Source organism: Hyla sarda, chromosome 9 (assembly GCF_029499605.1).
Source record: "Hyla sarda isolate aHylSar1 chromosome 9, aHylSar1.hap1, whole genome shotgun sequence".
Taxonomy (NCBI): Eukaryota; Metazoa; Chordata; class Amphibia; order Anura; family Hylidae; genus Hyla; species Hyla sarda.
The window spans coordinates 71,203,937-71,220,744 of NC_079197.1; the positions used below are offsets into that span (position 1 = coordinate 71,203,937).

At 42.4% G+C, this 16,808-nt stretch overlaps 1 protein-coding gene across 4 annotated transcripts in view; it reads right to left on the minus strand.

Moving 5' to 3' along the window:
- MED12 (mediator complex subunit 12) overlaps positions 1-16,808 on the minus strand; it is a 160,778-nt gene that overhangs the window by 61,828 nt on the left and 82,142 nt on the right. For all 4 annotated transcript variants that reach the window (XM_056537578.1, XM_056537576.1, XM_056537577.1 and 1 more), the window contains exons 18-20: positions 15,182-15,325; positions 14,921-15,084; positions 8,508-8,639 (exon numbers count right to left, since the gene is read on the minus strand). In XM_056537578.1, the coding sequence (XP_056393553.1) occupies positions 8,508-8,639; positions 14,921-15,084; positions 15,182-15,325 (440 nt within the window). The remainder of the gene's footprint in view (positions 1-8,507; positions 8,640-14,920; positions 15,085-15,181; positions 15,326-16,808) is intronic.

Sequence of the window (16,808 nt, forward strand, 5' to 3'; positions counted from 1 at the left end):
GCAGACCACTGTGTGGCTCACTGACATGGATCCACAGAAGACAACTATTCCTAACAATCGGCAACTAGCTCAGTAGTGAGGAACCGGAACTCCAGTTGCAAATACATCAGCCGTGAATTGTGTGAGAGGCGATGTAGGAAACCATGCAGACTACTGTCTGGCTTACTGGTATGGGTCCTAAAGACACATCGGGTCAGTTCTCCATATACCGCACCCAGCAGTGGGGTATCGGAACTGCAGCCCCAAACACAACGGCCGTAAGCCGTGGCACAAAAAGGCAGAGGAAACCATGCAGACCACTGTGCGGCTTACTGGTATGGGTCCTGAAAACACATCGGGTCAGTTCTCCATATACCGCACTCAGCAGTGGGGTATCGGAACTGCAGCCACAGATACCTCAGCTGTGAGACATGTGACAAACGGCAGAGAAAACTATGCAGACCACTGTCTGGCTTACTGGTATGGGTCCAGAGCAGACAGCGAGTCATTCCATCGGACATCTCGCACAGTAGTGAGTTACCGGAACTCCAATTGCAGATACATCGTTTGAGTGATGTGTGACAGGTGGTGGACAGGTGGTAGAGGAAACCATGCATCCCACTGTGACTGACAGGTATGGGTCCCTAGTAGGGAACGGTCAGGCCTTTGGACACCTCGCACCAGCAGAGAGGTACCGAGTGCCAGCTGCTGACACAGAAGCTGGGAGATGAGAGACAGACGAGACCACTGTTTGGCACAAAGACGTCAGGAGGAAACCCTGCCCATACAGGGATATACCCATGGAGACCTAGAACTGGATGTGAGGATCCGGAGCACTAGACGCCTAGCCTGTTGAGAAGGGAACTTATAGTATGTAATGCTAAGAACACCCCAGGGTGGGTGGCAGCATATATGACAGATGAGGAGCCTCAAAGGCAACCTAAGTGTCTGTCAGGAACGCCAAGAGCTTGCACAAGGTTAGGAAAGCTCATGTATAGCATACATCAGGACACCATCTGGGGACAAACAATTAAAGCAGCCCCGATGCAGACTAAAAGAAGAAAAGATCTTGTCGGTCGCTAAGGCCTCAATAGAATTAGGATGCAATACTAAAATTTGGCAACAAGAGAGCGCCAAACTACACCAAACGGTCTCCAAGGCTGCATTTAAAAATGTAAAGATGTATAGTAAGTAATCCTACAGGAGGACTGAATAAAACTTCTCGCACATGGCCAACTAAGGCGGCAGTAGTGCAAGATTGCCATATGGGGGAGCTGGAACCCAGACCGTGGAGAGCATTTATTTAGATATATATACACACACACATATTATATAAATAGAATGACCACTGCCCCAACTCCAACCAGCCGGGGTGCGAAATAGAACCCCACTTCACTAATATAAAAGGGGAGAGAGGGCAGAGATATGTGCCGACAGCGACACAGCCGCCGGCATCAGAGAGGCTGCGGGAGAGGGACAGCACCTGGAGAGACGGGTCCCGATATGAGGAGAAAGGGACGGGGGCGGAGCAAAGCTCCGAGTCCCCGTCCATCCGGTGGCAGAGGGAGAGCTGCGGAGCCCGGCTGGGAAGTATCCCACCGGCTAGAAAGTTACGGCCCCAAACCAGGGAGTTAGAGGATTGATACAGCCTCTGATATCCCTGGTAAAACTAAAGACCCCTGCAGCGCGCCAGACCAGAGCGCTCACTGCGGGGAGGAGGGGGCGGAGCTAGGCTCCGTTAGGAAAAGCACAGATTCTCTCCTGTCGGCGCTGTGAGGGCAGCGCCGGCACAGGGACCCCACAGTAGAAGACACAGTAGTACACTGATCCCCGCTCTGAACTCGGGAAGAAAGGGGGTGGAGCTACTAGCCGCCATTATGGCACCCACCGGCCACACAGCGCCGTAGGAGCCGAGAGCCGCAACTGCGGCTCATAAAGTATAGGGGGCTGCCGCAAAGGTCGCCGACTGCCCTGAGACATCACAGAGAGGAGAGTCTTAAAGTGAGAGCCCGGACCCCATTAAAGAACAGGCCAATGACCTCCATTAAACTGCCCCAAACGACCCATGGGAACCAAATAACCCCATAATTTCTGTGGGGGGAGGGGGGCACATACTCACCCATGGATTCCACCTTTGTATACTCACCTGTCTTCTTATTCTCACCCAAGATGTCTTCAGCCAGTCGCTTACATCACGTCATGCTGCTACAGCCCAAGACGAGCAAGGAAAATAAGGTACCTGGACCCACGGTGCAACCCCAGGCGCTGGTCGTTGGCGAGAAGGGCTTAACGGTACATTTGTATTTTATGTCCCGTGCCCCTTAGCCGCATATGGGGGGAACAGGTAGCGCCATGCTCCTGAACCCCCACCTGAAAAAGGGAAACAAAAAGGAATAAAGAACCTAACTAAACAGCCCTTAATAGAAAATAATAAAAAAGACAAGGTCTGGAGAGCTCCAGACCTGTGTCTTACCTCCTAAGTGACACTAGCTAAAACTGGTTGCCTCACTGCAGGTGGGCGGGTATATCCTGCCAGGGAGGAGCCGAATTTTCTTTTTTCTAGTGTCAGCACCTCCTAGTGGCAAGAGCATATACCCATCAGTTAGGTATCCCCCAATGAAAAGTGACCAAGACATTTTTTTTTTTTTTTTTTAAAGAGGTTGTAGTTTCATAGTTCTAAATTCACTACTCACCATAGCATAAAAAGCATATAAAATTCTATAAAAAATGGATCTATGATGAAGATCAACATGTTAAGAAACCTCATTATCAAAACTCCCCGAATGCATGGGATCATTATCTGTAGTTAATTTTTTTTGTGTTTTGGATTCTTGTATAGAAAAATATCTAGCTAAAGTCAATTTTCGAGTATAATCATTCAGATTCAAAAAAACTGAAAGGGATCAGGTAATGAGAGGTGACAAAATGATAGCCCCGTGGATAATAATAAAATGTCTTTATCACTCAGCATATGGTCAGATAAATTAAACAATATAACTGTAAATGGGGTATTATCTATTTTGATGGTGTGTTGTGGGCTCTCTTTCTTCCCTCTCGGAACCCTCATTTTCTATTTTTCTTTTTCCTTTTTGTGGTGTTTTTATTGGAATTTTTGAGTTTTTTGTGGAAAAAACTTATCTTGTGCAAGTGAGATGGTTCATGTTTAGATTGACTATCATGAATAGTACAGATGGAAAGATCAAGGGTTTCACTAGTATTTTCCATTTCTGGTATAATTGATTCAGAAACATACATAGGTCCCATTTCAGATCTTAACGGTAATTTTTCCCTGTCAAAACAGTGTATAGAGGATACGTTACTGTTCAAAGGGTGAGAAACAGATTGTGATAGAGCTAACATAGTATTACCGAGATTCAGACCCCCATTGTTGTATGATTTAAATTTTTCATAACATCTCGGAGCAGGTTTTTCCAAGAAGAATTTTCAATGGTTCTAATACCAGAAGGTGGGTACGTGACACCCTGTGTCTTAGAGTATTGATGTAATTTTTTTGGATCTATATTTGGACCATGGTATAGCTCTGCGTTGACTCCAGATGCTCGTTGAATAGTCCTTTAAGGACGATGTGGCATTTACGAAGGCATGGGAGCTGTACATGGAAAAATGCTCTGTGGAAATGATGTTGCGTTTTAAAGTAAAAAGACAGGCTTTAGCTTTAGAATACATACAGAAAATTCAGAATATAATAAAACTATTACCATATCAGAAAACAATGGAATTTCTAAAACTTGATAGATCTTTAGTACATCATTTGAATAAGCTTGAATCTGTGATTATTAATAAAAAGACAGCAACATATTATAGAGACAGAGGATTATGCAACTAACCAAATAAGGAAATTGCCAAAAAATAATTATCATAACAATAATAATAAAAATGATAATATAAACAAAGACCCATAGTAATAAATTGAGGTTGGGAAAAAATTAAAATAAAGGCTACACCAGTAGGCATATATGATGATTCTCTTACAGGAGATTTATCAATTACTGTCAACTCAGTGAGACCAAAGAGAACTGATGTAAGGGATGGTTCCAAATCCTACGATGCTAAGAGACAGGGTGTCACGTACCCACCTTCTGGTATTAGAACCATTGTAAATTCTTCTTGGAAAAAAACTGCTCCGAGATGTTCTGAAAAATTGAAATCATACAACGATGCGGGGTCTGAATCTCGGTAATACTATGTTAGCTCCATCACAATCGGTTTCTCACCCTTTGAACAATAACATATCATCTATACACTGTTTTGACAGGGAAAAATTACAGTTAAGATCTGAAATGGGATCTATGCAAGTTTCTGAATCGATTATACCAGAGATGGAAAATACTAGTGAAACCCTTGATCTTTCCATCTGTACTAGTCACGCTATACATGAACCATCTCTGAACTTCCCTGACATCTCTATTAGTTTTTTAGACTCCCATCCTGTCCTTGTGGACACTGCGACGATACATACCCCGATTTTGAATCAGAAAATGCACAAGATAAAGATAAAATTTTTCCACAAAAAGCCAATGTAAACATGAAAATTCAAATAAAAACACCACAAAAAGGAAAAAGAAAAATAGAAAAACGAGGGTGCCGAGGGAGGAGAAAGAAAAAGAGCTCACAACACACCATCAAAATAGATAATTCCCCCAGTTGTTACAGTTAAAATAGTTTAATTTATCTGACCATACACTGAGCGATAAAGAAATGGGGGTTATCATTCTGTCCCTCCTCATTACCTGATCCCTTTCAGCTTTTTTTTGGATCTGAATGATTCTCGAAAATTGACTTTAGCTAGATATTTTTCTATACAAGAATCCAAAACAGTAAAAAATGTAACCAGGGCTGTGGAGTCGGACCAAATTTTGGGTACCTGGCGTCTGAGTCAGCAAAAAATGCACCGACTCCGACTAAATTTTGATTGGAATGTCCCAATTCACAAAAAGTTATAATTAATGGCTTCTCTACTGTTAGAATAAAGAAAAATGCATGAGATGAGGTGCCTCACGTAACCGCAAAACGAACATGTTAAAGGGGTATTCCGGCCAAAAACATCTTATCCCCCTGTGAAAGCATATATACAACAGAGTGTAGTAAACAAGAAAAAATATAAAAGTTTATAACCACTTTTAATTCTGCAACACAAAAAATTAGAAAAAAAATGAAATATTTTTAATAAGCACTGACCGATTTATTCAAAATGAAATAAAATCCTCCCTAAAAAAAACGGGTTTAACATTTAGATGTGCTAAAACACTTCGTAACCATCTAGCTCCCCAGCCGTCTAAAGGAGATTAAAAATAATGTAGACAAAGAGAATGCTGTTTTTTTTTGGATGCACCAGGCACTTTCCATTGTGGGAAAACCCTCTGCTTTATTGATTCCAGTACCCGCAATTCACTCCATAAAGCCCCATTCTTCGGGTGAGAAAATTACTGTACAATTCAGCCATTACGTGCCCATATGAACAAACAGACACAACATAAGCAAAAGGTTTCCCCTACACAGCTCGTCGCGACACATTGCTGCTGAGCATAATGACAATCTAAATTGCATTAAAGGAAAACTGTCAGCTTGCTCCCCCCGCACTAAGCAGCGGTACTGGCTGATCAATTTGATGCCTACTGTGCCCGGATCTGCCCGGCCGCAGCACCACCCAGCTCATCAATATTCCTTCCCCTCCCTCCACCTCTCCCTCTATTCCCCGCTCTGTAATGTAGAGGGAGAGGCGAACGGAGGGGAGGAATATTGATTAGCTGGGCGGCGCTGTGGCCGGCGACCGCTGACATCAGAGTGCCAGTTAGCACTTAATTAGCATATAAGGAAAAATTTAGATTTTGGCCAGGCAGATCTGGGCACAGTAGGAATCAAACTGATCAGCATCCTCCGCACTGTCAGTCAGTACTGCTCGTTAGTGCGGGTGGAGCAAGCTGACAGTTTTCCTTTAAGCTGTGTGTTTTCGAAAATGTACCTGAAAGTTGTTGCGACCATTACCAGAGACTTGTCAATTGTGAATCATTCTGGATCTTCAAGCTCTGTGGCCGCTTGGTCTGAATGAGACCATTGAGAGAACAATGCAAAGTTAAGTGGAAGTTGATGGATTGTACTCCGTTTTTTTTACTCTTTTATTCCGTTTTTTGCATGCTTCCTTTGCATTGATTGTGACGTCAATTCCAGTCATATGCATTGATGTATGTAACTGATGGTTTTGTCTATGTTCTACATGTCTGATGAAAGGGGCGGACCGTCCCTGAAACGCGTTACAGGTTTGTAATAAATTTGCACTTTTTAAAACTTTTGCACCTAATTTTTGCACCTGATTCATGGCAGCACTTTTTGCACATCCCCACAATCTGCACTTTTATTAGTGTGGGAAAAGCCTGTTTACTGCCAACTCCACATGGATACGTGAGTGAAGGGTTGAAGCAGCAGCCAAGATGGATTCTCCATTAACAGCATTCGAGCCTGCAGGATGTGAGTGTCCATTGAATCTTTTGAGCGTTGTGCCTCAGTTATTGCACAATGAAAATTGGTGAGTTTTATCCTACCTGTGGATCCCTTTTATTTATTTGGGAATCATTGCACATTGGAGCACTCGTCTGCTTTTGTTTTCTAAGAAGCAAACAAAGGCACATATATTTTGGCAATTTTGATGATACAAGGCCACACAACTTTCATCCACTGAACCCCCCACCTAGTTATCCATCACACTCTGGACTTCTGTATTGATAGATATCACCCAGTAATCTTCATCAGTAACTGTTTTTTGTCTCACCATGAAGAGTCTGGGTGAAAAAGCCCATGCAATTTCATATCACACAAGTTCTAGTGTCTGTAATGCAGAAATCATCAAAGACTAAACTAAAATAATATGTCACTGAACCCTACATAACAGTATGCAACAGCTAAGAGACTGATGCATTGAATTAGTTTTAGACTTTTCTTTAAACACCAATCCATAAACCAATTGTTCTGCAATAACAAAAAAGATCCTCCACTCTAGAGCCAGAAAAGTTCACTTTACAAGCAGGACATTGACCAAATAAAATTGCCTGCAAGCCCAATAAGAAGTATACCTGCAAGTTATTACAGTAGCTATATTTGCTACATTCAGGATACTAGTCCACTTACTAAACAACAACTAAGGCTAGGTCAATACTGCGCTTTTGGCATAAATTCTGTATGTACATCAGAAAAGGTCCAGATATTAATGCTAACCATGTCCATAGGTTTCATTTGTCATTTATCAAAATTAATCTTGCAAAATAAAAACGTACCATATACCGTATTAGCCTATGTATGACAGATACGAAAGCATGGCATATGTCACGGGCATCTGTCAATCATTTACCTTGGGAAACTTCAGTAATGTCAATAAATATGAACCACACACTTTAAAGCTTTCTAAGACCTGCAGAGAACTCATTCACTACCTCAGCTTCCTTCAGAATGGTGACACTAAAGGAGAGCCACTTGGCACACATTTTATGAATTTTACCTGCAGGGAGCGCAGAAGACAGACAGGAAGGCTACAGAGCAGTGCTAACATGGGGAGTTTGGCTCTATAGCAGTGGTCTCAAACGTTGTCGGCCCTCCAGATGTTGCAAAACTTCAACTCCTAGCATGCCCTGACAACAGTTGGCTGTCTGGGCGTGCTAGGAGTTGAAGTTTTGCAACATCTGAAGGGCCACAGTTTGAGACCACTGCTCTAGTGTGATAGGTGGCTGCCTGCAGTACTAACACTGCAGGGAACTTCGTTCTAGGACAGGCATAGGCAACCTTCGGCACTGCAGATGTTTTGGACTACATCACCCATGATGCTTTGTCAGCACTTTGGACTACATCTCCCATGATGCTCTTACAGCCAAAGTGCTGACAAAGCATCATGGGTGATGTAGTCCAAAACATCTGCAGTGCCGAAGGTTGCCTATGCCTGTTGTGGGAGGTGATCTATCCCACTGTATGCATATAAAGTGGAATACATTGCAGCCTTTCATTGGTGGTATAGGTCAGAAGTCCTCCCAATATGTCTTACACTGAAGCTTATAAATGCAGTGTGAACTCAGCCTTAAAAAAGGAGGTATGCCACTCTTTATACAAAGCCAATTTAGGAATCCAACATGAGGGTGAAATTTCTGAAAAGCAAAGGAAAGCTTGCACAGTTGCCAGTGGCAACCAACCAGATTTCACCTGTCATTTTTCAATTGCCCTTTGGAAAGTGAAAGTGTCAGCTTTCTGGTGGCCATGGACAACTGCTCCACTTTACCTTTACTCCAGTTTTTAAAACTCCCTCATTGTGTGAGAAACGTAGACATCAGATTTTAATGTGAAGAAACTGCTCCTTGAGATTAAGCATAATAAATACTGAAGGGAGTATTGTCTTGGAGCATAAGCGGTGTTACAGCAACTTCCATATGCTGCCAAAACACTGCACATCTGCTCACCATGAACTGGTTAATATGCTTAATACATGTAGGAGATTGCATACTTTTGATAATTAAATGCATTTCACTCACCTAAATAGTTCTCCATATTTGCTTTTAAGATGACTGCAAGACATGTATAAGTCATACAAATACGCAAGAATACAACGTTCAGCAGAAGAACCATCTGACCGGTTCATACCATGTTTCACCACTCCACACAGACTGTAAGGAAGAAATAACTGATGGTAAAACAATCATGGCACAATGATGTCAGCTTACTAAAGATGGTTGTCTGCCTTCATGCCCAATAACAATAATAATAATGTTTATAAAATGCCAACAAATTCCACATTACTTTACAATTTTAATGGTACAAATAAATACAAGTATCAGACATTACAATATTACACACTAAATATTCAAACAGGAGGAGTCAGGGCCCTGCTCACAAGGTCTTACAGTCTATGAGGAAAGGGGGTGAGACAAAAGGAAGAAAGTGCTTTAAAAATACAATGGTCCAGCCAGGTTTTATGAATAGGATAGGTTACAAGTGCACAGAGCTTACTGTAAAGTATGGCGCTTTAGATGTCTCCAAGTCTAAGAGGTCTCAAAAGGGGGCGAAGTGATATCAGGGGAGACCAATTAGGGCATGCTTTAGGCTTGCATGAAGAGATGTATCTTTAGGGCACATTTAAAACTGTGGATGTTGGGTATGAGTTTAAGTGTTAGGGATACTGGATTCCTGAGAACTGGAGCAGCACAAGCAAAGTCTTAGAGACTAAAGTGAGAGGTTCCATTTATGAAAGATGTTAGTTTTAGATCATTGGAAGAGTGGAGAGCAGTGTAGAATGGTAGACAAAGACGAGGAGTTGGGGGGGGTTATATAGGGAGATGCAGCACTGTGGAAAGTTTTCTATAAAGATGCACCATACACTTAAAATATCCTGTTTAAATATTTTCTTTTTACTTTTAACTCTTAATATTAACCCCTTCTCAACCAAGTACGTCATGGCTCGGGTGGGCAGACATGACGCGTGCCCCACTACCAGTAATGCTGCAATGTCTGTCATTTAACTGGTTAAATATCATGATCTATACAGATCACTGCATTTAAACACTAAATGCCGCTATTCCCTGGTGTCTAGTGGTCCCATTGCTAGGGAAGCCTGTGGCCTTACCTAGACCTCGGCATCGTCCCTGGCTCTGCCTTTGGCAGCCCTTAGCAATAAAGCACAGATTTCAAGGACCAAAGTAATGCAATAGCATTACATTGATCTATGTAAGCCATCTAATGATTGCGTAAGGGCTGGGGAGGGCATTGCGCGCATGCGTAAGGGCTGGGGGGCATTGCGCGCATGCGTAAGGGCTGCGGGGGGGCATTGCGCGCATGCGTAAGGGCTGCGGGGGGCATTGCGCGCATGCGTAAGGGCTGCGGGGGGCATTGCGCGCATGCGTAAGGGCTGCGGGGGGCATTGCGCGCATGCGTAAGGGCTGCGGGGGGGCATTGCGCGCATGCGTAAGGGCTGCGGGGGGCATTGCGCGCATGCGTAAGGGCTGCGGGGGGCATTGCGCGCATGCGTAAGGGCTGCGGGGGGCATTGCGCGCATGCGTAAGGGCTGCGGGGGGCATTGCGCGCATGCGTAAGGGCTGCGGGGGGGGCATTGCGCGCATGCGTAAGGGCTGCGGGGGGCATTGTGCGCATGCGTAAGGGCTGCGGGGGGCATTGCGCGCATGCGTAAGGGCTGCGGGGGCATTGCGCGCATGCGTAAGGGCTGCGGGGGGGCATTGCGCGCATGCGTAAGGGCTGCGGGGGGCATTGAGCGCATGCGTAAGGGCTGCGGGGGGCATTGAGCGCATGCGTAAGGGCTGCGGGGGGCATTGAGCGCATGCGTAAGGGCTGCGGGGGGCATTGAGCGCATGCGTAAGGGCTGCGGGGGGCATTGAGCGCATGCGTAAGGGCTGCGGGGGGCATTGAGCGCATGCGTAAGGGCTGCGGGGGGCATTGAGCGCATGCGTAAGGGCTGCGGGGGGCATTGAGCGCATGCGTAAGGGCTGCTGGGGGCATTGTGTGTGAGGCTGCAGGAGGCATTGTGTGTGTGTGTGTGAGACTGAAGGTATTTGTGGGGAAAAAGATTATGCTAGAAAAGTACAGAGCCTAATATGTTTTTGTTTTTTTAAAGGTTCTGTGGTGAAGAGTTGTGACTGAAAAATCATCATGAAGGTCTGGGCCAGATGGAAAAGAAAAGTGAACGACTCCAATCAGAGAAGACATCACCTGTGAGTCCTGCATATAGCAGCACTGTAATCTACATAGCTAACAGATATATAGGTGATGCGTATTGCTTCTTTTTAGCCATTTTTTTTCACGCGTTGAATATTATTCGGTAGCGGTGCCCCGTGAAATATTTTTTTTGCGAGGGGTGCCCCGAGCAGAAAAGGGTTGGGAGCCACTGGGGTAGGGTAATCACCACAGAGGACGATAATATTATAGAGGGATGTGGGGAAGATGGAGGCTTTGGCACAGACATGGCAAATAAAGTTTAATAAAGATAAATGTAAGGTTATGCACTTGGGCCATAAAAACAAGATGTACAATTATGTGCTAAATAATTAGACATTAGGTAAAACTTCTACTGAAAAAAAATTGGGTACTGGTTGACAGTAAACTCTACTTTATTGATCAGTGCCAGGCAGCTGCTGCCAAGGCTAACAAAGTCATGGGATGTATCAAGAGAGAAATAGAGGCTTGTGACAAGGACATAGTTTTGCCTCTGTATAAATCACTAGTCAGACCACATATGGGAGTATTGTAAGAAGGACATGGCTGAACTGGAGAGGGTGCAGAGGGGGGCGACCATGGTATGGGAGGATTACAGGACCAAGACAGGTTATCAAGCTTGGGGTTAGTTAGGAGAAAAGACGTCTTAGGTGCGATTTGATCACAATGTACAATACAGAGATCTTTCTAGTGATCTTTTTATACCTAGGCCAGTAACCATCCTCTACGTCTAGAGGAAAGAAGGTTTTTCATCATCATCACAGACAGAGATTCTTTACTGTAAGAGCAGAGACTATAGAACTCTCTGCCATATGATGTTGTGATGTCTGACTCAATAAATAAGTTCAAGAGGGGCCTGGATGTTTTTCCAGGACAATATAATATTACAGGTTATGTATACTAGATTTATGGGGATAGACCGTTGATCCAGGGATTTCTTCTGATCCCTATATTGGGGTCGGGAAGGAATTTTCCTCTGGCATCAGGCATCAGCCTCATTCAGGTTTTTTTCCATTTCTCTGGATCAACACAGTAGGGTTTAAGGTTAAACTCTATGGACTCTTGTCTTTTTTCAACCTTACAAACTATGTTATTATAAAACTATTATATTTTCATAGATAGCTAATATATGCACAGCAATACCACATAAGTTTAAGATTATATTAACCCCTTAAGGACGCAGGGTTTTTCCGGTTTTGCATTTTCATTTTTTCCTCATCACCTTCTAAAAATGATAACGCTTTCAATTTTGTGTGCATATGATTGCTTATTTTTTGCGCCACCAATTCTTCTTTGCAGTGACAGTCATGTTACCCAAAAATCCATGGCGAAATGGAAAAAAAAATTCATTGTGCGACAAAATTTAAGAAAAAAAATTTCATTTTGTAACTTTTGGGGGCTTCCGTTTCTACATTGCATTTTTCGGTAAAAATAACATCTTATCTTTATTCTGTAGGTCCATGCGGATAAAATGATACCCTACTTATATAGGTTGGATATTGTCGTACGTCGGAAAAAAAATCATAACTACATGCAGGAAAATGTATATGTTAAAAATTCTCATCCTCTAACCCCTATAACTTATTTTTCCACGTCCGGGCCGGTATGAGGACTAATTTTTTGTGCTGTGTTCTGAAGTTTTAGCAGTACCATTTTTGTATTGATCGGACTTTTTTATAGTTTTTTTTTTTTTTTTTTTCATGATATAAAAAGTGACCAAAAATACACTATTTTGGATTTTTGGAATTATTTTGCGAGTACGCCATTGACCGTGCGATTTAATTAACAATATATTTTTATAGTTCGGACATTTCCACACATGGCAATACCACATATGTTTATTTTTATTTACACAGTTTTTTTTTTTATGGGAAAAGAGGGGTGATTCAAACTTATTACGGAAGGGGTTAAATGACCTTTGTTAATTTTTATTTATTTATTTTTTACTCTTTTGTGCAGTGTTACAGCTCTCATAGGGAGCTATAACACTGCACACACTGATCTTTTACCCTGATCCCTGCAAAGCCATAGCTTTGCATGGATCAGCGTTCTAGGGGCTCGATTGCTCAAGCCTGTAGCTCAAGCTTGCAGCAATCAAACCCCGATCGGACGCCGCGGAGACAGGTAAGGGGACCTCCACTTGCGTCCTAGCTGATAAGGACATCGCGATTTTTTCTCAATGTCCCGATCAGCCCGACTGAGCTGCCGGGAAGCGTTTACTTTCACCTTCAGACGCGGCAGTCAACTTTGATCGCCGCGTCTGAAGGGTTAATAACGATCGGTGCCGCGTGCTGTTAGCCCAGGGTCCCAGCAGTGTGATGTGGGGTCACGGTGTGACTCCGTTTTAAACACCGGGAGTAGGGCGTACAGGACTCGGGATTTTTCAGTCTTTGCATTTAGTTTTTTCTCCTTACCTTTAAAAAATCATAACTCTCAACTTTGCACCTAAAAATACAAATGAGTTGTTTTTCGCGCCACCAATTCTACTTTGTCATGACATCAATCATTTTACCCAAAAATCTATGGCGAAAGGGCAAAAAATCATTGTGAGACAAAAATAAATAAATAAATAAATAAATAAATAAATAAATAAAAAAGCCATTTTGTGAATTTTGGGGGCTTCCGTTTCTACACGGTACATTTTACAGTAAAAATGATACATTATCTTTATTCTGTAGGTCGATATGATTAAAATGATACCCTACTTATATAGGTTTGATTTTGTCGTTCTTCTGGAAAAAAAATAACTACATGCAGGAAAATGTATACGTATAAAATTGTCATCTTCTGACCACTATAACTTTTTTATTTTTCCGTGTATGGGGCAGTACGAGGGCTAATTTTTTGCGCCGTGATCTGAAATTTTTTGCGGTACCCTTTTTGTATTCATAGGACTTATTGATCACTTTTTATTAATTTTTTTCACTATATAAAAAGTGACCAAAAATACACTATTTTGAACTTTGGTGCGTACGCAATTGACCGTACGGTTTATTTAATGATATATTTTTTTTATAATTCGGACATTTCTGCACGCAACAATACCACATATGTCTATTTTTTACACTTTTTTTTTTTTTTTTAAATGGGAAAAGGGGGGTGATTCAAACTTTTATTAGGAAAGGGGTTAAATGATCTTTATTCACTTTTTTTTTGCAATGTTATAGCTCCCATGGGGGTCTTTAACACTGCACACACTGATCTTTTACATTGATCAATGATTTCTCATAGGAAACCATTGATCAATGATTCTGACGCTTGACTGCTTATGCCTGGATCTGAGGCACTGAGCAGTCGTTCGGCGATCGGACACCAGGAGGTAAGGTAAGGGACCCTCCTGCTTTGTTACAGCTGTTCGGGATGCCGCGATTTCCCGGCAGACAACCCGAACAGCCCCCTGAGCTAACCAGCAATTATTTACTTTCACTTTAGACGTGACGTTCAACTTTGAACGCCACGTCTAAAGGGTTAATAGCGTGCGGCACCGTGATCAGTGCCGCGCGATATTAGCCACGGGTCCTGGCCGTTGTTAGAGGCCGGGCCAGACATGTTATTATAGAACGGGAGTGTGGCCCCGCATTATAGAACGGGAGCGGACTCATGACGTACCGGTACGTCATGGATCCTGTAGGGGTTAAAATGTAGGAAGGCAGATCAGAGCAGAAGACCCCAGCATAGCAGCGGAGGCAGGTGAGGGGACCTCCGTCCGCAATCTTGGCTGATATGATCCTGTGGCCGTGCCGCAGATGCTGTGGTCTATATTGATCACAGCATCTGAGGGGTTAATGGCGGAGATCAGCGCGATCGCTGATGTCTGCCAATATCCGTGGGTCCCCGGAGCTCGGGTCATGTACAGGTCGTAAATGTATATCTTGGTGCGCAAAGTACCAGAGCATCAAGATGTACATTTACGTTCATTGTCGTTAAGGGTTTAATGTTTGCTATCTATATTGAAGTAGGGAGTGTGCGCTTTATGGCAGCAATGATAAATGGGAGCCAACGGTCAGAATGTCAATATAAGGAACTGGCAGAAGGATACATTCAATGTCTTCTCTGTGGGTAAAGTGTAACTACCTACTTTATGCAGATGTCAAATAATACTATAGAAATCTTGAAATCTTATTAAAGCCACATACTCTACACACTCTACTGAACTCTTCCCAGCCTGGCAACACTTTAAACACTAAATATAGTCTTTTTTGTACTTCTTGGGCATTGCTCTCACCCTTCAAAAACCTGTGCCGTCTGCTCCTGGTTCAGAATTAGACAGGTGTTATAATGTCTTAGGACAGCCACAATGCACAAACACAGTCCCATTGTGTAACTACCAACAAGGTCAGAAGACTTAAGCAGGAGTTCCGCTTCAACAACACTCAGCTCATTAAGCAACTGTATTATGAAAGGAAAAACAAAGATAACATTAAATCAATTATAACAACGAATAAAAAAATAAAAATAAAAAGGTATACAATATACTAAGACAAACCTGAATGGCAAAGTCAATGAGACCACTAATATTAAGAGAATATTCCATCAGGTCAAAGATGAACTGGACATGTTGCACCAGAGGAAGATGATAAGATAAACCCAAAGCAAAACTTGTAATCTGTTCCAGGACATTTCGAGAAACCTGAAATTTAAATAGTTAAATGTTTTCATCAAAGAATTCTATTTCACACATTGCAATACAGAGTGAACTATGTATTAAAATCTCCATGTAACAAAAAAATCCTGCTGCTAAATAATAAACTACTTTTGTAACAGATCAGGGATTCTAAATAGGCATAAACAAAGTTGCCACACAGTTGTTTCAGCTGTTGTATGAGTCTGAAAGAAACATTTTTGCTCAAAAACCACCCAAAAGCCCTATTAGTAGCAATTTTTGGAGCCATAAGGCTTACAATGATTCAAAGATACTTTGGGTTAACATAGCCTTATACGGATTTTAGACAGAAGTAATAGACAAGTATGTGTGTGTGTGTGGGGGGGGGGGGGGGGGGATCAATAAAAACGATATATGTCTTTACACAAAGAGAGACTTTGCAAGATGTCATGGCACTAATATTTAGGTGACATTAGTCAATCACAATCCATGCATAGCATATGAAATGTGTTACACTACTTTAATTTTGATAAAGTGATGATGCCCGCTTCATCAAACATAAGCTTTTTTTTTTTTTTTTTTTTTTTTTTTACAGGGAAAGATCAAAAGCAATATAATATTTCCAGAATTACTAAACACAAACATTTATCAAAACCTGTGCAGAGGAAAAGTTTACCAGTTGCCCAAAGCAGCAAGTCAAAGCACTTTCTTAAAGGGAATCTGGGTAATAGTGTGGGTGGACAGCTTTACAAAAAGGGGTCACTTCTTTAAATCCACTGAGCATATGCAGAGTTCCGGCACCCTAAAGTTCCTACTACTTTGCTATTTCCTGCGCATTGTCCGTCTGACCAGCTCCCTTCTATCATATGCTAATGAATGCCACGGGTGAGCAATCTGCTCTGTGTGCTCACCCGTGGCCTTCACAAGCATAAAAGAGAAGGGGGCGGAGCAGTCGGACAATGCGCACTGGATAGCAATGCAAGCAGGAAGTTTACAGTGCCAAAATAAATTTAAGTAATTGACCCCTCTTTGTAACGCTTTTCACTCGGACTATAACCTAGTATATTGGGTTTAGCATGGGTGAACAAGGTGTAAGAGTCTTTAATTTTGCAGAGGGTTTTTAAAAAATTAAATACGCAATCTGATTGGTTGCTATGGGCAACTGCTCCACATTTCCTCTGCACAGGTTTTGATAGATTTCCTCTAAAATGTCTACAATGCAATACCATCTTTAGGGTACGTTCACACATACCCAGATTTGATGCTCAGGATTTTCTGCTGCATTTTTCAATGTAAACTAAATGACTGGGCACAACTTCTAATCTCCAGTTACAAATCCTGCACATCAAATCTGCACAGGATCCTGTAAGTGTGAACATACCCTTAAAGGGGTACTCCCCTGGAAAACATTTTATTTTTAAATCAACTGGTGCCAGAAAGTTAAACAGATTTGTAAATTACTTCTATTTAAAAAGCTTAATCCTTCCAGAGGAAGTTCTTTTCTTTTAAA